General features: G+C 43.7%; 1 protein-coding gene across 8 annotated transcripts in view; it reads left to right on the top strand.

The window, feature by feature from the left end:
• The window catches only part of LOC122550565 (angiomotin-like protein 1), a 243,538-nt gene that overhangs the window by 7,874 nt on the left and 214,184 nt on the right, over positions 1-21,480 (top strand). For all 8 annotated transcript variants that reach the window (XM_043691485.1, XM_043691488.1, XM_043691487.1 and 5 more), the window contains exon 2: positions 5,006-5,126. In XM_043691485.1, the coding sequence (XP_043547420.1) occupies positions 5,006-5,126 (121 nt within the window). The remainder of the gene's footprint in view (positions 1-5,005; positions 5,127-21,480) is intronic.

Below are 21,480 nucleotides of genomic sequence, written 5' to 3'. Positions count from 1 at the left end.
CCTTGAAGCCTACTTTCCCAAGCCACGCATCCTAAGTCGTGTCTCACCGCATCATAATTTCCTTGCCCCCAGCTATAACTCTTGCCCTGCGGTGCACACTTATCCCTCTCCATCACTAGAGTGAAAGTCACCGAATTGTGGTCACTGTCTCCAAAGTGCTCACCTACCTCTAATTCTAACGCCTGGCCTGGTTCGTTACCCAGAACCAAATCCAGTATGGCCTCACCTCTTGTTGGCCTGTCTACATATTGTGTCAGGAAACCCTCCTGCACACATTGGACAAACACCGACCCATCTAACGAACTCGAGCTATAGCTTTCCCAGTCAATATCTGGAAAGTTAAAGTCCCCCATAACAACCACCCTATTACTTTCACTCTTCTCCTGAATCATCCTCGCAATCCTTACTTCTACGTTTCTAGGACTATCAGGAGGCCTGTAGAAAACTCCTAACAGGGTGACCTCACCTTTCCTATTCCTAATCTCAGCCCAAACTACCTCAGATGGCGAGTCTTCATCCATTGTCCTTTCCACAGCTGTAATACTATCTTTGACAAGCAATGCCACACCTCCCCCTCTTTTTACCCCCATCTCTGACCCTACTAAAACATTTAAACCCTGGAACCTGCAACAGCCAATCCTGTCCCTGTTCCATCCATGTCTCCGTAATAGCCACAGCGTCGAAATCCCAGGTACCAACCCACGCTGCAAATTCACCTACCTTATTTTGTATACTTCTTGCATTGAAGTATACACACTTCAAGCCACTTTCCTGTTTACAGGCACCCTCCTTTGAGATTGATGCCATGTTCCTAACCTCCCTACACTCCAGGTCCTGCACCCTAAAGCTACAGTCTAGGTTCCCATGCCCCTGCAGAGTTAGTTTAAACCTCCCCCAAGAGCACTAGCAAACCTCCCCTCAAGGATACTGGTGCCCCTCAGGTTCAGGTGTAGACCATCCTGTTTATAGAGGTCCCACCTTCCCCAGAAAGAACCCCAGTTATCCAGATTCTGGAATCCCTCCCTCCTGCACCATCCCTGTAGCTACGCATTTAACTGTTCTCTCTCCCTATTCCTCGACTCTCTACCACGTGGCGCGGGTAACAAACCAGAGACAACTCTGTTTGTTCTAACTCTGAGCTTCCAACCTAGCTCCCTGAAAGCCTGCCTAACATCCTCAGCCCTCTTCCTACCTATGTCGTCAGCACCAATGTGGACCACAACTTTGGGCTGCTCCCCCTCCCCCTTAAGGACCCGGAAAACACGATCAGACGTCACGTACCCTTGCATCTGGGAGGCAACATACCAAACGTGAGTCTCTCTCGCCCCCCCCCCCAGTGCCCCTCACTGTCACCCATCTGTCTGCAATCTTTGGAGTTACTACTTCCCTAAAGCTCCAATCTATGACGCCCTCTGCCTCCCGAATGATCCTAAGTTCATCCAACTCCAGCTCCAGTTCCCTAACACGGTCTTGGAGGAGCTGGAGATGGGTGCACTTCCTGTAAATGTAATCAGCAGGGACGACCATGGCATCCCTCACCTCAAACATGTTGTAAAAGGAAGGCCTTCACTGCCATCCCTCTAAAAATAATCTTTTTAAAAAAAAACTAGGTCTAAAGAATAGAACAAGCAAAATGCAGCACTTACCTACTTACCACAACGGGTCTTATTATTAGGTTAGAGGAGGAGGAGGGTGGGTGGGAGGCACTATCCCTGTAGTGCCTCGGGTTCCTCTCCTGCGCGCTTTTATAGGGGGGAAAAAAACCTAACCAGGTAAGCTTGCGCTACACCAGCTTCCAGGTCCGCTCCGCAGTTTTAAAAAAAAACTTTCAAATTTAAACCGTTAAACAAACGTCACCAAGCCTTCAAGCAGCCACTGCCAACCAGCCCTTACCTGCTCCGCTGAGAGAGTATGGTGTTGAAAAAACACAGCAGGTCAGGCAGCATCCTAGGAGGAGGGGAGTTGATGATGTTTTGGGTGTAAGCCCTTCATCAGGAATGTGGGCGTTAGGGTTAGCCCACCTTCTTGATGAAGGGCTTATATCTGATCCATTGGCTCCCTTGCTCCTCGAATGCTGCCTGACCTGTGGCTTTCCAGGGCCACACTTTTTGACTTATGTTCTGACGTGTATTCTATTGTCTTATCATAGAATTCAAACAGGCAATCCTGAGGCGGAAGAGAGACAAAATGGTTGAGTGGGGGATATGCCGGGCCATGGCGTTACAGATTGGGCTAGAGTAAAATTCTCCTGCTATTGATGGCCCACATTGCCTTATAGATGCCCAGTCTTGAGCTGCTAGATCTGTTGAAGTCTATCCCTCTTAGTACAACATGATGAAAGTTATTCTCAGTGTGAAGAGAACTATGTCTCCACAAGAATTATGTGGTGGTTACTCTTACCAATATGGTCATGGACAGTACTGTCATCTGCAGCTGACATATTGGTAAGGCTGAAGTCAAGTATATCTTTTTTCCCTGTCTTTAGTTCCTCACTACCTGCTACAGATCCAGTCTAGCAGCTATATCCTTTAGGAACTGACCAGATTGATCAGTAGTAATGATGCTGAGCTACTCTTGGTTGTGGACATTGGAATCCCCCAACCAGTATACATTTTGTGCCACCTCAGTGCTTCATTTAAGTGCTTTTTCTACATTGGTGGAGTACCGATTCATCAGCTGAGGGAGGACGTGTCATGGTAATCGACAGGAGGTTTCCTTACCCATGTTAACGTGAAGCCGTGAGACTTCATGAGGTCCAGAATCAATGTTGAGGACTCCCAGGGCAACTCGCACCTGACTGTAAACCATTGTGCTGCCACCTCTGCTGGGTCTGTCCAGTTCAGTTATGGTGACGGTGGTATCTGGGACATTGATTGTAAGGTATGATTCCATGAGTGTGATTTTTGTCAGGGTGTTGCTTAATCTGAGATAGGTCTCCCAATTTTGGCACTGGCCCCCAGATGTTAGTCAGGAGGACTTCGGAGGGTTGTTTCTGTTGTTGTCTTTCCCGGTGCCTAGGTTGATACCAGACCATCTGTCCAGCTTCATTTGGAGTCATCGAGATGTATAATATGGAAACGGACTTTTGGTCCATCTCTGCATGCCAACCAGGTATCCTTAATTAATCTAGTCCCATTTACCAGTATTTGGTCCATAACTTTCTAAACTCTTCCTTCTTTTCTACCCATCCAGATGCCTTTTAAATGTTGTAATTGTACCATTCTCCACCACGTCCTCTGGCAGTTCATTCCATACATGCACCATTTTTTGAGTTTTTTTAGCAATTGGTACAACTGAATGGCTTGCTTGGTCATTTCGGAGAGCAATTGAGAGTCACCTACATTGCTGTGGGTGTGGAGTCACACATGTAGGCCAGACCAGGTGAGGATGACAAACAGGAGGTTGGAAGAACACAAAGCCTGACAGCATCCAAAGGTGCAGAAGTCAACATTTTGGGTTAAGACCCTTCATCAGGACTGGACCTTTCGAGACTCAGTCCTGATGAAGGGTTTTGACCTGAAACGTCAGCTTCTCCATCTCCTGATGCTACCTGGCTTGCTGTGTTCTTCCAGCCTCCTGTTTGTCTAGTTTGGATTCCAGCATCTTCAATTTTAGTGAACCAGATGGATTTTTCTGACAATCTTATCATGTGACTTCTGACCATAGTTACCAGGTTATAGTCCAACAGCTTGATATGAAATCACAAACTTTCAGAGTGCTGCTCCTTCGTCAGGTGGAGTGCTCCGAAAGCTTGTGGTTTCAAATAAACCTATTGGACTATAATTGTGACTTCTAACCTTGTGCACCCCAGTCCAACAACAACGCTTGGCAGAGGGGGCTGAGGCCTTTATGTGGCCAATTAGAAAGCCTCAATAAGCCCAACAGTGGGCAGACTGCCCAACGCCTTATCCAAATCAAGAAAAGAGTCATGAATCTTTGGCATTCTCTTCCCCAGAGAGAATAATGGACTGAATTCTAAGGTAGAGATAAAATTAAAAATCACAACATCAGGTTATAGTCCAGCAGGTTTAATTGTGATCCACAATCACCTGATGAAGGAGGGGTGCTCCAAAAACTAGTGTGCTTCCAATTAAACCTGCTGGACTATAACCTGGTGTTGTGTGATTTTTAACTTTATATACCCCAGTCGAACACTGGCATCTCCAAACGTAGAGATAGGTAGATACTTGGCTAATAAGGGAGTCAAACTTTATTATGGGTAGACAGAAATATCAATTTGAGGTAACAGTCATGGAGCAGTTTAGAGAGGCCAAACTATTTACCCCTGCTCCTAATTCATATGCTTGTATGAATATTCCAACAAATCTTTTCCCCATAAATTTCAGCATGACTGGCATGCGTCTTTAAGCCATTAGTTTTGTTAGGCTTACACTTCTTTATTTGAACATGGGTTCAACAACTGTAAGGCTCTTGTCTTCTAGAATCACTCCCATACCCAAGGAGCAGTGAAAATGTGTGCTCGGAGCCTCGATATTTCCTCTCGTAGCTTCTTTTCTAGTATAGAAGTGAAGTCCAAAACCATGTCAGCACTTGAGGACCGAAAATGTGATGCAGCATTTGGTTGTCATTATCTCAATTTCCACTGCAGTACAGGCACATGTCAGTCAATGTTTCAGTGCTGCAGTGGACACTCAGACAGGGGTCAGGAGATCCATGATTGCTGCTCTGCGTGCTTTGACTAATACCTTTGTGGCCACAGATCTCAGTAATTTGTGTCATCAATAATGATATTTTGTGGGGCAAGTTTACATTAGCTGTTTCCTGAATCTCTCCGAATATCCTGAATGCCTGAAGCAGTAAAGATTGAAGTAATTAAAAAATCATAAATATGAAATAATATAGGACAATTTGTATGAATGTGGAAAATTTTAAACTATAATAAATTAACTGATAAAAGAGTACAGACACCTTGGACTAAAGGGTCTCTTTCTGTTCTGTATAACTCTATTGGATTAATGTCACTATGGCATTTCTGTTGTTTTAGGCTGGTTTTCCTATATCAATAAAAGGCATGGAACCCTGTGAAAATTGGACGTCTACAGCTTTGAGCAACTGGTTAACCCACATTGGAATCCATCAGATTGCTGACATGCTCCTAAGTGAAGGTATGTTTATCATGGAATCCCTATAGTGTAGAAACAGGTCATTTCGCCCAACAGGTCCACACCGATCCTCTGAAGAGTATCCCACCCAGACCCATTTCCCTACACTAGTACTCTACATTTCTGACTAATGTACCTTAACTATACATCCCTAAACATTATGGGCAATTTAGCTTGCCCAATTCACCTAACCTCCACATCTTTGGACTGTGGATGGGAACTGGTGCACTTGGGAGGACACCCACGCAGACATGGGAAAAATGTGCAAATTCCACACCGTCTCCCAAGGCTAGAATCAAACTTGGGTCCCTGGTGCTTTGAGGCAGCAGCGCTCACCACTGAACCAGCATGCTTTTGCAGTCATGCTACTTTATCAGTGTAGGAATATGGCAAACCTGACATTCACTCAGAGTGCAGTTGTGCCACTTAAGTATCTTCCCACATTTGCTGGCTATCTGCCAATGGTAGGAGCTTACCGTCATGCACAATGGAATATCCAGTGAAACTCTGACAACATTCCAGTGGAATGAAATCTTCATTTCAGGAAGGGCTTGCTGCTCCCATGGCAATGACACTGCCTTCCCTCAATGAGATCCTCCTGAACGGTGCCCATAACGTGACATTCCAGCACTGACCATAATTTGCTGCTTAGCTGCTGGCCATCTGATTGAACTAGCAGCTCTCGACAAGCAGGCAGCCCCCATCAATATGGCAGCTACACTTAGTGACAGACACTTAACTGGCTATCACAACTAAATACAGTCCCAAATCCCAACATTCACTGAGGTGTGCTCATATTGCATCCTGCCATGTTTGGTTACAGTGTAGATAGGCAGGAGGCTGGAAGGACACAGCAAGCCAGGCTGCATCTGAAGGTGGAGAACTCAATACTTTGGGCATAACCCTTCTTTAGGAATGGAGGTGGGGGTAGAGGGAGCTGTAGATAAAGGGAGGGAGGGGTTATGAGTGGGGAGAGGGTCAGAATGGTGAGGTAGTGATAGGTGAATACAGGTGGTGGGTACGACTTGGTTGGTCGATGGGAGGAGTAAATCCAGTTGGTAGCTGGAAGGAAAGGTCAGTAGGAAGAATGGAAGGGATGAGGCAGGGCTGGAGAGGGGTTCAGGGAATGAGTCAAAGGTCATTTGAAATTGGAGAACTCAATGGTGAGTCCTCTGGGCTGTAGGCTGCTGTAGGTATTGTTCCTGCAATCTGTGGTCTGATTTGTGGTGTGATTGAGGAGACTGAGGATGGACATGTCGGAGAGGAAGTGGGAAGGGGAATTGAAATGGACGGTGACCGGGAAATCAAGCTGGCCCTTATGGGCCCGGCTGAGATGCTCGGCCAAATATTCCCCTAGTTTATGTTTGGTCTCACTGATGTAGAGAAGACCACTTCGGGAGCACCGGATGCAGCAAACTAGGTTGTAGGAAAAGCAGGTGAACCTCTGTTTCACCTGGAAGGACAGTTTGGAGCCCTGGATGAGGTAAGGGAGGTGGTGTGCCACCAGGTTTTGTATCTTTTACAGTTGCCAGGGAATATACCGGGGGAGAGAGGCAGGTTGGTGGAGAGAGTGGCACAAATAAAGGAGTGATGAAGAGAATAGTCCTTTCAGAAGACAGACCATTGGGGAGGGGAAGATGTTCTTGGTGGTAGTGTCCAGTTGGAATTGGCGAGTGTTTGAGGATGATATGTTGGATGCAGAGACTAATGGGGTGGAAAGTGAGGACAAGGGGACTCTGTCTTTTCTATGTTTTGGGGGCATTGTTTAGAGCAGTGGAATGGGGAATAGAGAAGGTGCAGTGGAGGGCTGTCTTGATGACTGAAGGGGAAAAGCATGTTGTTTAAAATAGGTGGACATCTAGGATGCTTGGGAGTGAAACTTGTCCTCATCAGAACAGATGTGATGGACATGGAGGAATTGGGGAAAATGGGTTGGTGTTTTTGCATGTTATGGATGGGAGAAGGTGTAGTCCAGGTAGTTATGGGATCTGTGGGTTAATAGTAAACATCAGTCCGTGAACTGTCACAGGAGATGAAAACTGAGAGGTCAAGAAGGTGGGGGTGGGGGTGGGGAGAGGGGAAGGAAGATATCCAAGATAGACCAAGTGAATTTGAGGGCAGGGTGGAAGTTGTTGACTAAGTCGATGAATTGCTCCAGTTCAGCCTGAGTGCAGGATGCAGCACCAGTTCCGTCATTGATGCAGCAGTAGAAGATCTGGGGAACAGTACCTGTGTATGTGCCAAAGAGGGACTGTTCAATAAAGAGGTAGGCATAGCTAGGGCCGATGTGAGTGCCCATGCCAATTCCTGGATTTGGAGGAAATGGGAAGAGTTGAAGGAAAAATTATTGAGGGTGAAGAGTAATTTGGAAAAGCAGGGAAGGTATTGGTGGAGGGGGACTGGATGGATCTGTTAAAGAGGAAGAAACTCTCCAATGCCCATAGACTATCATTGTGGAGAATGGACATGTATAAGGACTGCACGTCCATAGTGAAGATGAAGCACTGGGAACCAGGGAACTGGATGCTTCCAAAGAGTGGAGGGTGTGGTTGGTCTCCTAGATGTAGATGGAAAGTACCTGGACCAAGGGGAAAGAATGGTGTCAAGGTGAGAAGAAGTGAGTTCGGTGGGGCAGGAGCATGTGGAGACAATGGGTCAGCTGGGGTAATCGGGCTTGTGGATCTTGGGGAGCAGGGAGAACCGGGCAGAGTTTGGCTTCAGTGACAGGACACCTGCAAAGTTCACAAATTTCCAGCCATGAAATTATTTCTGTTATTTCCTCCATGAAATCTGCCATTCTGTAGCAACGTCTCTCCGATACCAGGACAGGGATTGGTTTAGGGGATGAGGGCACATTGTCACACCAGGATTGGATAATGTGTTAAACCTTCATTGGTAACCCTGCTTTCAGTTATAGATCAATGCTTTCAACAACCTCCAGGAAAGCAAGCTGTTGTTCCAAATATGGCTGGCGCCCTTAACTATTTGGAGTCTCAGCATGTCCTAAGTGGAGGATTTAGTGGAGTCCATCATCTATATGGCACTGGTACCAGCATTGCTGAAAGATGCTATTACTGAAGCCACAAAAATCTTGCAACAAGACCCTAATTCAGTGTCAAACGAGACACACTCACACTGGTGCAGTATATCAATGCCATCCACAAGAATTACACAGAAGTTGGAGGTTTTCTCCACCATCATCTGCGGTCTATGATAATAATTCTTACATGAACTATCCAATAAATTCAGAAATTGTAGGTGAACATATCATATATTTACTTTGGCTGGGCCATTAAAGTCCTTTAATTGAGTCAGATTGCAAATCTGTCTTCCAACAAACTATTTCCTGAATGGTCCGTTGTTTTGCATTTGTTCCTGCATTGAGTATATGAATCTGTGTAGATCCTGCTAACTATACAGTTACCGATGTCTGAAGTAGGAATGGTAATTTGAAATAGTGTATTTTTGTAGCATATTCTTTCCTCTCTAGCTGCCTTGATTTGAAAGCCTGATACAATCAGTAAGTCTTTTCCGGTGCTCCAACCAGCTCCTGGAATTGATCCTAGTGACATTGCCTTGTTCAGCCAACTGTCTTCTGACTCATGTGAATTGATACATCTACCATCTGAAGGAAATTGCACTTCTTTTCTGCTCTTGACTCTTATAATAAATATTCTGTGTTGCGAACGGGACTCTCAGATGGTATGTTGCTTCCCAGGTGACAGGGTCAAGAGATGTCTTGGATCAAGTCTACAGGATTCTTAAGGGGGAGGGGGAGCAACCAGAAGTCATTGTACACATTGGTAACAATGGCATAGCTAAGAAAAGGGATGAGGACCTGAAAGAGAATATAATGAGTTAGGTTGGAAGCTAAAAGGCAGGATGAGCAAAGTAATAATCTCAGGATTGCTATTGGTGCCACAGGCTAATGAGGCTAGGAAAAAACAGCAAGTGCAGCTGAACATGTGGCTGCAGTGCTGGTGTGGGATGGAGAGCTACATCCTACATGGATGTGGACCATTTGGGATACCTCCTGGGGAAGGTGGGACCTGTACAAGGATGGGTTTCACCTGAACTGGAGAGGTACCAATATCCTGGATGAGAGGTTTGCTAGAGCTCTTTGGATTTAATCTAGTTGGCAGGGGGGTGGGAACCAGAGCTATGGATCAGAGGATGGAGTGGCTAGAGTACAGCCAGATCCAGCATGCAGTGAGTCTGTGAAGAGGGATAGTCATTTGATAGGGCAAATTTGCAGTCAGTATGATGTGTTGAGGTGAGTCAATTTTAACACAACTAGTATCAGGAATAAGGGTGATGAACTTAGAGCATGGATCAATACTTGGAACTATGATGTTTTGGCCATTATGGATACTTGGATATTACAGAGGTAGGAATGATTAGATGTTCCAGGGTTTAGATGGTTCAAAACAAATCAGGGAGGAGGTAGAAGAGGTTTCCTTCATCAAGGGCTTTCTGATGAAGGGCTTATGACTGAAATGTCAATTCTCCTGCTACTCGAATGCTGCCTGGCTTATGCTTGTGATGAGCAAAATATTGGACAGGATTCTGAGACAGGATTTATGATTACTTGGAAAACCATAGGTTGATTAGAGATAGTCACCGTGGCTTTGAGGTCAGGTCATGCCTCTCAAGCCTTATTGAATTCTTTGAGGATGTGACAAAACACATTGACAGATAGAACAGTGAATGTGGAATACATGGATTTTAGAAAGATGTTTGATAAGGTTCCCCATGGTAGGCTCATTCAGAAAGTAAGTGTGGGATATAGGGAAGTTTTGCTGTCTGGATATAGAATTTGATGGCCCATAGAAGGCAGAGCATGGTAGTAAATGGACAGTATTCAGTCTGGAGCTCAGTGACCAGTGGTGTTCTGCAGGGATCTATTCTGGGACCTCTGCTCTTTGTGATTTTTACAAATGATTTGGATGAGAAAATGTAAGGATGGGTTAGTAAGTTTGCCAATGAGATGAAGGTTGGTGGAGTGATGGATAGTTTGCACGGCTGTTAAGGGTTACAATGGGACATTGACAAGATGCAGAACTGGTTGATAAGTGGCAGATGGAGTTCAACCTGGAAAAGTGTGAAGTGACTCATTTTGAAAGGTCGAATTTAAATGCAGAATACAGGGTTAAAAGCAGTCCGCATTCTTGGCAGTGAGGAGGAACAGAGGGATCTTGGGGTCTACATCCATAGATCCCTCAAAGATGCCACCCAAGTTGCCACCCAGGTTGTTAAGAAGGTATATGATGTCAGAGTCTTCGAGATGTACAGCATGGAAACAGACCCTTTGGTCTAACTCGCCCATACTGACCAGATATCCTAACCTAACCTAGTCACATTTGCCAGCATTTGGTCCTCTAATCCTCCCTATACAAATACCCATCCTGAAGCCTTTTAAATGCTGCAATTGTACCAGCCTCCACCACTTCCTCTGGCAGGTCATTCCATACACATACCTCTGCGTGAAAAAGTTGCTCCTTGGTTCCCTTTTTATATCTTTCCCCTCTTCCCCCTAAACCTGTGCCCTCTAGTTCTGGACACACCCACACCAGGGAAAAGACCTTGTCTATTTATCCTTTCCATGCCCCTCATGATTTTATAAACCTCAATAAGGTCATCCCTCAGCCTCCAACGCTCCAGGGAAAACAGTCCCAGTCTAATCAGCCTCTCCCTAGAGTTCAAATCCTCCAACCCTGACAACATTCTTGTAAACCTTTTTCTGAACCCTTCCAAGATTCACATCTTTCTGATAGGATGGAGACAGGAACTGCATACAATATTCCAAAACTGGCCTAACCAATGTCCTGTACAGCCATAACATGACCTCTTAACTCTGATACTCAGTGCTCTGACCAATAAAGGAAAGTATACTAAACATCTTCGTTACTAAACTGTCCATCCGTGACTCCGCTGTCAAGGAACTATGAACATGCACTTCAAGGTTGCTTTGCTCAGCAAAATTTTCCAAGACTCTATCATTAAGTGGATAAATCCTATCCTTTCCAAAATGCAGCACCTCACATTTATCTAAATTAAACTCCATCTGCCACTCCTCGGCACATTGACCCATCTGATCAAGATCCAATTATACTCTGAGGTAACATTCTCTTCGCTGTCCACCACACCTCCAATTTTAGTGTTATCTGCAAACCTACTAACTATGTTCACATCCAAATCATTTATATAAATGACTAAAAGTAGTGGATCCTCCCACCGATCCTTGTGGCACATCACTGGTTACAGGCCTCCAGTCTGAAAAGTAACCCTCTGTCTTCTACATTTTGAGTCAGTTTTGTATCCAAATGGCTAGTTCAACCTGTGTTCCATAAGATCTAACCTTGCTAACCAGTCTTCCATGAGGAATTTTGTGAAACGCCTTACTGAAGTCCATTTAGATCACGTCCACTGCTCTGCCCTCATCAATCCTCCTGGTTGTTTCTTCAAAAAACTCAATCAAGTTCATAATCCTGAGACAGTATATTCCTATTAGGATGAAAGGAAAGGCAGATGAAAGAAAAGATGTTGGGAATGCTGGATAGCTAGAGAAATTGAGGTTTTGGTTAAGAAAAAAAAGAAGCATATGTCCGGTATAGACAGGAGAGATCGAGTGAATCCTTAGCAGAGTATAAAGACAGTAGGAGTATACTTAAGAGGTAAATCAACAGGACAAAAAGGGGACATGAGATAGCTGTGGCAATTAGGGTTAAGGTGAATTCAAAGTGCTTTTATAAATTCATTAAGGACAAAAGGTTAACTAGGGAGAGAATAGGGCACATCAAAGATCAGAAAGGCAGCCTATATGTGGAGCTGCAGGAGATGGGGGAGATACTAAACTAGTACTTTGCATCAGTGTTTACTGTGGAGAAGAACATGGAAGATATAGAATGTGGGGAATTGGATGGTGACACTTTCAAAAAATCTCCATATTACAGAGGAGGAGTTGCTGAATATCTTGAAACACATAAATAGATCATTCCCCAGGACCTGGTCAGGTGTACCCTAGAACACTCTGGGAAGCTAGGGAAGTGATTGCTGGGCTCCTTGCTGAGATATTTGTGTCATTGATCGTCACAGATGAGGTGCTGGAAAACTGGAGGTTAGCGAATATAGTGCCACTATTTAAGAAAGGTGTGAAGGAAAAGCCAAGTAACCCTTCACCATCACCCTCTGTCTTCTACCTTTGTGACAGTTCTGTACCAACTGGTTAGTTCTCCCTGTATTCCGTAAGATCTAAGCAGTCTACCATGAAGAACCTTGTTGAACACCTTACTGAAGTCTTGTAGATCATGTCCACTGCTCGGTCCTCCATAATCCTCCTTGTTACTACTACAAAAAACACAATCGGGTGTGTTGGCTTTCATTAGCAGGGGGATTGAGTTTAAGAAACATGAGGTTATACTGCAGCACTATAGTGCCATGGTTAGACCATACTTGGAATATTGTGTTCAGTTCTGGTTGCCTCATTATAGGAAGGATGTAGAAGCTTTACAGAGTGCACAGGAGATTTACCAGGATGCTGCCTCAACTGGAAGGCATGTCTTATGAAAAAAGCTTGAGGGAGCCAGGGTTTTCTCTTTGCAGTGAAGAAGAGTGAGAGGTGACCAGATGATGAGGCATAGATAGTCAATAGTCAGGGACTTTTTCCCAGGGCAGAAATGGTTATCACAAGGAAGCATAATTTTAATGTGATTGGTGGAAGGTTCGGGGAAGATGTCAGGGTTTTTTTTAAACAGAGTGGTGGGTGCATGGAATGCAGTGATAGTAGAGTCAGATACATTAGGGATATTTAAACAACTCTTAGGCACATATATGATTGTAAATTGAAGGGTATGGAGGTAGTTTGATTTTAGAGTAGGATATAAAGTCAGCACAACAGGGCCTGTACTGTTCTATGTTCTAAATATTGGAAATATGGTCACCTCTTCTGTGGATGCCAAAAGTCCCATGGCACTATTTTGAAGAAGAGTAAGAAAATTACATCTAGCATGCTTTCCAATTTTTATCCTTAAATAATTGCACAAGATACAGCTTAGTAGTTATGTTCACATTACTTTTTGTAAGGGATTGCTGTAGGCAAATTGATTGTAATTCCTACACTACAACTGTGTCAATACCTAAAATTATTATATTTGTGGCAAAGTGGTGTTCTGCATTTGTTAAAGAAACTTTTTGCATGCAAATCTTTCTTTTTAAATTTAGTTTCCTATTTTTAACACCTAATATTCAACATGATTAGGTTAGATTATGATTAGATTAGATTACATTACATTACATTACAGTGTGGAAACAGGCCTTTCGGCCCAACATGTCCACACCGACCCGCAACCCACCCATACCCCTACATTTACCCCTTACCTAACACTACGGGCAATTTAGCATGGTCAGTTCACCTGACCTGCACATCTGTGTGGGAGGAAACCAGAGCACCCGGAGAAAACCCACGCAGACACTGGGAGAACGTGCAAACTCCACACAGTCAGTCGCCTGAGGCGGGAATTGAACCCAAGTCTCTGGCGCTGTGAGGCAACAGTGCTAATCACTGTGCCACCGTGTCAACATGTTTGTTTGACCAATATTTTTAAAATTTTAACAGTTGAAGTGTAGGCAATATTCTTGTAAGCAAGTGATACCTGCAGAACTGTACATTGTTGGCACTTCTGGGACAGAGAGGAGTGAATTGTATAGAAATAAAAATTATCTCCCAAATATTATCTAAATATTTACTGTGAAATTTAGCACACTTTCAGTGGCTGTGACTGGTATCACTTTTCTACTAATGGTCAATGGCAACATATTCTTGTTTGTTTGTGTTTTTGTGGAGCTAGAGTTCAATCTTCACAACAACTTCATTGCTCACTCATGAAATAAGATGTATTGGGACCAAAAGGAGATTGAAATAAACCCCATAGAGGCCAGAATCCCGTTACCAAGTCACCCTTCATTAACAGGTGGAGAGTCCTTGACACTGATTTAGGCTTATTTAGAGTGAACAGAAACTCTGACAATCCTGTTTGTATCTGTTAGCCAGGGCTCACTATTGGACCAGAGTAATAGACCTAGTCAGAGAACTCATTCTGTGAGATCCACATGGCTTACATTGTTAGAGGCACTGTGGGGAGTATTCCATCTCACTCCTGACTTGTGCCTTGTAGAGGGTGGATAGGCTTTAGGGAGTCAGGAGATGACTTACTTGCTGCAGTATTCTTAGCCTCTGACCTGCTCTAATAGCCATTGTTTTTATATAGTGAGTCCAGTTAAGTTTCTAGTCAATTGGGATTTGTCCTAAGTTTTGTATAGAGGACATATTTGGGCAATTTTCCCCATTGTCAGGAAGATGCCAGTGTTATAACTGTACTGGTTAGGGGAGTGGCAAGTTCTGGAGCATAAATCTTCAGTACTATTGCCAGGATATTGGCAGGGCCCATAGCCTTTACAGTATCCAGTGTCTCTAACTGTTTCGTGACATTGCTTGGACTGAATCAAATTAGCTGAAGACTAGTATCTGTAAGGCTGGGGACTACTGGTGGAGGCCAAGATGGATCATCCATTCACCTCTTCTGGATAAAGCTTCAGCCTTATTTTTTGCACTGATGTGACTGGCTCTGCCAACAGCAAAGATGGCGACATTTGTGGAGCCTTCTCCTCCAGTGAATTATTTAATTGCTCACCACCATTCATAACTGGGTGTGGCAGGACTCCAGAGATCAGATCTAGTTGTGGGATTCCTTAGCTCTATCACTTGTTAGAGAGTTTTGAGAAGATTTTGTAGCTCAGGTTGACATTCTGGATATAGGTTTGCTCGCTGATCTGGAAGGTTCATTTTCAGACGTTTCATCACCATACTAGGTAACATCTTCAGTGAGTCTCCAGACGAAGCTTTGTCCAGAAGTTCACTGAAGATGTTACCTATTATGGTGATGAAACATCTGAAAATGAAGCTTCTAGCTCAGCGAGTAAACCTATAATCCACTGTCACTTGTTGCTTATGCTGTTTAGCATGTAAATAGTCCTTGTTGGCATCTTCAAGAGATTGAAATTTCATCTTCAGGTATTTCCATTGCTGTGTCTGGCATACTGTCTGACACTTTCCATTGAACCAGGGTTGATCATGTGGTTACAAATTGTGCTGGAGTACAATTCTGCCACAGCTGATAGCCCACAGTCCTCATGGATGTTCAGTTGTGAGCTACTAGATCTGTTGAAGGTCTGCCCCACTTAGCATGGTGATAGTCCTTATGTGTTGCGTGGCACTATGCGGTGGTCACTCTTACCAGTACTGTTATGAACAGATGCATCTGCAGCTAGCAGGCTGGTCACGTATGTTTTTCCCTCTTGTTGGTTCCCTCACCACTCGCTATAGACCCAGCCTAGCAGCTATGTCCTTTTAGGACCTGATCGGCCAGATCCATACTACTGCTGCCGAGCCACTCTTGGTGGAGGACATTGAGATCCTCCAGCCAGAGTACGTTTTGTGCCCTTGCCTTCCTCAGTGCTTCCTCCAAGTCTTGTTCAACATGGAGGAATATCGATTCAGCTACTGAGGGAGGAAGGTGCACCATAATTAGCAGGAAGTTTCCTTGCCCATTTTTAACCTGAAGCCATGAGACTTGAGGTGCAGAGTCAATGTTGAGAACTCCCAGGGCAACTCCCTCCTGACTGTATACCACTGTGCTGCCACCTCTGCTGGGTCTGTCCGGCCAGTGGGACAGGACATATCCAGGGATGGTGATGGTGGTGTCTGGGACATTATAGTCAAACTCACGGAATCGTACCTTATGTCAGGCTGTTGCTTGACTAGTCTTTGAGACCGCTCTCTCCATTCTGGCACTAACCCCTAGATGTTAGTAAGGACAACTTTGCAGGGTTGACACGGCTGTTTCTGCCATTGCCTTTTCTGGTGCCTTGATCGATGCCAAGTAATCCATCTGGTTTAATTTATTTGAGACTTTGTAGCGAATCGTACAACTGAATGGTTTGCTAGACCATTTCGGAGGGCAATTAAGAGTCCCATGTAGCCAGACCAGTCGAGGAAAGCAGATTTCTTTCCCTGACCGAGTTTAGTGAACCATATAGGCTTTTCAGTCAATCTATCATGATTTCATGGTCATAATTTAGATTATTAATCCCAGATTTATTTTTTATTGAATTCCAATGCCATCATCTGCCATGGTGGATTTGAACTAGATCTCCTGAACATTACTTGGATCTCTGGATAATAAGTCTAGCGATAATACCACAAGGCCATTGCCTACCCCATACATCACTATGACCTCAATGGTCATGTGTTAGTGTTCTGCTGAAAGTTTAGACTGTAATGCTCAGAGCCTTCTACTCCATAGCCTTACTATCTTGTACAATATAAAAAAATTAGTCAGAGTCCTAAAACACAGAAAAATTCTCTTCAGCTCATTGTGCCCACGCCAGTCAAAAACAATCATTTAACTATTCAAATCCCATTTTCCAGTTCTTGGCCCATAGCCTTCACTGCTTTGGCATTGCAAGTGCCTATGTAAATATCATTTAAATGCAGTGAGGATTTCTGCCTCGAACACCCTGACAGAAATCTGAATTCCAGATTCCCATCACCCTCTTGGTGAAAAAGCTTTTTCACATCTTTTCTAAACTTTCTGCACCTTCCCTTAAACTTACACTCCCAGTTATTGACTCTTCCGTCAAGGGGAAAAGTTTCTTCCTGTATTCGCTATCTATGCCTCTCCTAATTTTATATATCGTAATCACGTCCCCACTCAATCTCCTCTGCTCTAAGGAAAACAATCCCAATCTGAGCAATCTGTCTTAAAAGAAACTATCCAACCCAGGCAACATCCTGGTAAATCTCTTCTGCACCTTCTCCAGTTCTATCAAATCCCTCCTGTAATGTGGATTCCAGAATTTCACACAAACTCTAGTTAGGCATAACCAATGTGTTATACAGTTCTAATATAAACTCCCTGTTCTTAAACTCTAAGCTTCGGTTAACAAAGGAAAGTATTCCCTATGCCTACTTAACCACTTTATCTACTTGTCCTGATTCCTTAAGGGACCAATGCACATGCACATGCAAATCAAGGACCCTCTGATCTTTAATTCTTTTCAGGGTCCCACTGTTCATCACGTTTTCCCATTCTTTATTAGTCCTGCACAAATCCATCATCTCACATTTATCCAGATTACATTCCATTTGTCACTGATCAGCTACATCTGACCAGCATTTCTATAGCTTCTTTGTAATAAGGCAATCCTCCTCACTATTTACCACCCATCAATTTTTGTGTCAACTGCAAACTTACTAATCACAATTTAACAGTTACTAAGAAATCTTGCCTGAACATTTAACAAGACCCAAAGAACCTGAGTCTAGATCTCTCATAATTCAGGTTTATTAAACTCACATCTTCCTAACTATGCTCCCAATTTTCACGTTCAGATAACTCTCATCAGTAAAACTAATGCTGTATGTCTCAACCAATTTTAGTATCATCATCCAGCTCATCCAAAAGTATACCATCCAGTTCACCTACTTTCCACAATGAACATATCCAAACTCATACCCATCACACAATTCATCCAAAGTCATGTCACCAATACTTCTACACGTCACCATCACTCAGTGGACTCTCAGAAGTTATCAATACCACCCAAGCTACAAAGGTAACTCTTCAGCTTGGAAAATCATTCATTTATAGTTGTTTATTATTCTGCATTAGTTTATTTCCCTTCTCAATTGTACCTTTAGCTTACTCCTGCTTTTTCCTTCAAGCAAGAAACTGGAATGAATATTCATGGCAAAGAACACAGAAACATAAATTAAAGCAGAAGTAGGCATTTAACCTATCATCAGCAGCAGGTAAGGGAGTGTTCAGGTTTCGGAGTCCAACCACTCCCGATCACCAGGCCATCGTTTTTCTTATTTCTTCATTTATGTTGCATAACAAACTTCATCTTGTCTGCTTTCTGTGGCTATGGTGGATGAAAACATTAGTGACAGGCTGTTGCAGCAGCAGCGGTGGCGTGGTACACCCAGTCTGTTCCTCATGGCCATGGCAGATGGGCGTCAGCATTGGTGACTTGGTGGTTCCACACTTCCTCCTGGCAATGATGCAATCTCTTCAGTGGCGGTGATATGGCGGGGCATCAGCAGCAGCTATACATGGGGGGTCTGGTCCATTCCTCCTTGCAGTGGTATCAGTGTAGCAGCTTTGGTGGTGGCAGTACATTGGGTCCAGCCTGGGAATCCTTGCGGCAGCAATAAGGGGGCTGCTGCAACGGTAGAGGCGCTGTTCCTCCTTGCTATGGCAACCTTAGGATTGGTTTTGGCAGCAGTGTCCCAGAGCCTCTTCAGAAACCCATGAGACGTGAAGGGAACAAATGATGAACTTTGTCTTAATTATTTTTTTAAAATATTTTCTGTAATTAAAATGGCACTAGAATACTGTGACTTAAACACTTTTCACTGTATTTTTCTAAATACAAGTGACAATAAATTACTATTCTATCAAACTAGCTCCACTATTCACTTTGACTGGCCTTACCTCTACTTTTTTGGATGCTCCCACATAAACCTTAACTCCTTGTTGATCAAAAATCTAACTCCATTTTGAATATATTTAATGACCCAGCTTTCACTGCTCTCTGTGGAATACATTTTCAAAGACTAACTCTGAGGAAAGAAATCTCTTCTCATGTCTGTTTTAATGGGAGACTTTGTTTTTTCAAACTGCCCACTAGTCCTAGATTCCTCCAAAAAGAAAAGCATTATCACAGAATCTACCCCATCTACCTTGAAATCTTACGTGTTCCACAAGATCACCTCTTATTCCTCGAAAGTGTAATAAATATAAGCTCATATCTATACCTTACCTCACTAGATAAATCCCTTATCCCAGGAATTAGTCAAGTGAACTTTCGCTGAATATATTCCAATGCATGTGGACTGCAATGTAGCCTCATCATTACCATGTACAATTGTAATATCCCTACTTTTATACTCCATTCCATTTGCATTAAAAAAATGATTTGCTTTCCTTATTACTTGCTGTACCTGCATACTGATCTTATCTAATTCATGTGCAAGGAAATCCAGATTCCCTCTGTACGGCAGTAGTTTGGAGTCACTCCCTATTGAAATAATATTCCGCATTTCTATTCTTCCAGCCAAATGGAGCAAATTCACATTTTCCCATGTTATACTCTATCTGGCAATTTTTTACTCCGTTACTTAACTTGTCTATATCCCTTTGCAAATTTTTAAATAAACTCCAAACCATTTGTTTTCCTCCTCTTCTTGCATTGTGAGCAAATTTGGCTACAATAAAGTTAATTGCTTTAGCCAAATCATTGATATGGATTATAACAATCTTGTTTAAGAGGCTCAGGACTTATCATATTAGTACTCCACTGGGAACAGTTGGCCAAGTTGAAAATGATCCATTCATCCCAACTCCCTGTTTTCTGTTAATTTGCCAATTTTCTATCCAAACTATTATCCAATTCTCTATTCCTGATGAAGGACTTTTGCCTGGAACGTCGATTTTACTGCTCCTCAGATGCTGCCTGAACTGCTGTGCTTTTCCAGCACCACTCTAATCTAGACTTTGGTTTCCAGCATCTGCAGTCATTGTTTTTACCTAATTCTCTATCCACATCAATATATCATCCTAAAACAAAGGTATAGGGGTAGGGGGTACTCTTTGCCAGTTGGCTGGTTTGACAGAAGTCCACTCGTATCCTCCAGCTCACAATTGTTCCCCTCGCCCACTTTCCTTTCTGCCCCCATGTTGAAAATCGTCTTTGCACATTCTCCTCTAGTGGGTTGGGTGAGCTGGGAGTTTTTCTGACTCTCACTGCTCAACTTAAGGATAAAAATCCAAGACATTATCTCTTTTTCTCTCCAAATATGTTGTCTGACCTGTAGAGTTTTCCAGCAATTTTTGATTTTACTTAATTACATTATGACAGTGACTACAGTTCAAAATTATGAATATTTAACATAAGCTATTATACCAAGAATCCTTTGACTTCAATAATTTAGCAAGGGACTTAACATCTTGGTTCAGTGGTTAGCTCTGCTGCCTCACAGCACCAGGGACCTAGTTTCAATTCCATCCTCTGTTGACTGTGCGTGCAGTTTGCATATTCTCCCTGTGTCTCCGTAAGTTTCTTCCAGGTGCTCTCGTTTTCTCCCACAATCCAAAGATGTGTAAGTTAGGTAAATTGGCCATTCTAAATGTGCAGGGTTACACGGTATTGGGATGGGTCTGGGCGGGATGCTGCTTGCAGGGTCAGTGTGGACTCAATGGAGCAAATGGCCTGCTTCCACACTGTAGGGATTCTTAGAGGTTATTCTTGAATTTTTAATTGATTTTGTGTTTTGGTTTTGCCCGAGATGAGACTTTTATTTTGCAATGTATGCATTCCTTTCTTTTCGGGCATCCACATGTATGTATCAGCTAAGCAGAAAAGCTAGCAATTCAATCCTTTGTTAACATGACACCAAAACTCAAGCAGTCACTCAATTTTCCCAGTCTTCTCATTTTGGCATCTCCTTGAAGACATGCAATCAGTAGTTCAGCACATGGAAAACTTGGTTGTGTCATGACGTTGGGTCACAATCTGCTAATGCTCCAGTATAATGCAAAATTCAAAGGCAAGGCCTATTTCCACTGGTCCTGAGGCATATTTAGTACCCTCACTAGGGGCAGGCAGCCATCACCAAACCATCATCTCCCAGACCATACAGAACCTCATCACCTCAGGAGATCTCCCATCCATAGCTTCCAACCTCATAGTCCAGGAACCCCGCACTGCCCGGTTCTACCTCCTTCCCAAGATCCACAAGCCTGACCACCCTGGCCAACCCATTGTCTCAGCATGCTCCTGCCCCACTGAACTCATCCCTACCTACCTCGACACTGTCCTATCCCCCAGTCCAGAAACTCCCCACATACGTTCGAGACACCACCCACGCCCTCCACCTCCTCCAAGACTTCCGTTTTCCCGGCCCCAACGCCTCATCTTCACCATGGATATCCAATCCCTCTACACCTCCATCCGCCATGACCAGGGCCTCCAAGCCCTCCGTTTTTTCCTCTCCAGACATACCCAACAGTACCCTTCCACCGACACTCTCATTCGTTTGGCCGAACTGGTCCTCACCCTTAACAATTTCTCCTTTGAATCTTCCCACTTCCTCCAGACCAAAGGGGTAGCCATGAGCACACATATGGGCCCCAGCTATGCCTGTCTCTTTGTTGGCTACGTAGAGCAGTTGATCTTCCGTAATTACACCGGCACCACTCCCCACCTCTTCCTCCACTACATTGATGACTGCATTGGC

Source organism: Chiloscyllium plagiosum, chromosome 6 (genome assembly GCF_004010195.1).
Source record: "Chiloscyllium plagiosum isolate BGI_BamShark_2017 chromosome 6, ASM401019v2, whole genome shotgun sequence".
Classification (NCBI taxonomy): domain Eukaryota; kingdom Metazoa; phylum Chordata; class Chondrichthyes; order Orectolobiformes; family Hemiscylliidae; genus Chiloscyllium; species Chiloscyllium plagiosum.
The sequence above is the reverse complement of the archived record's forward strand: the minus strand, read 5'-3'. Positions and strand labels throughout refer to the sequence as shown.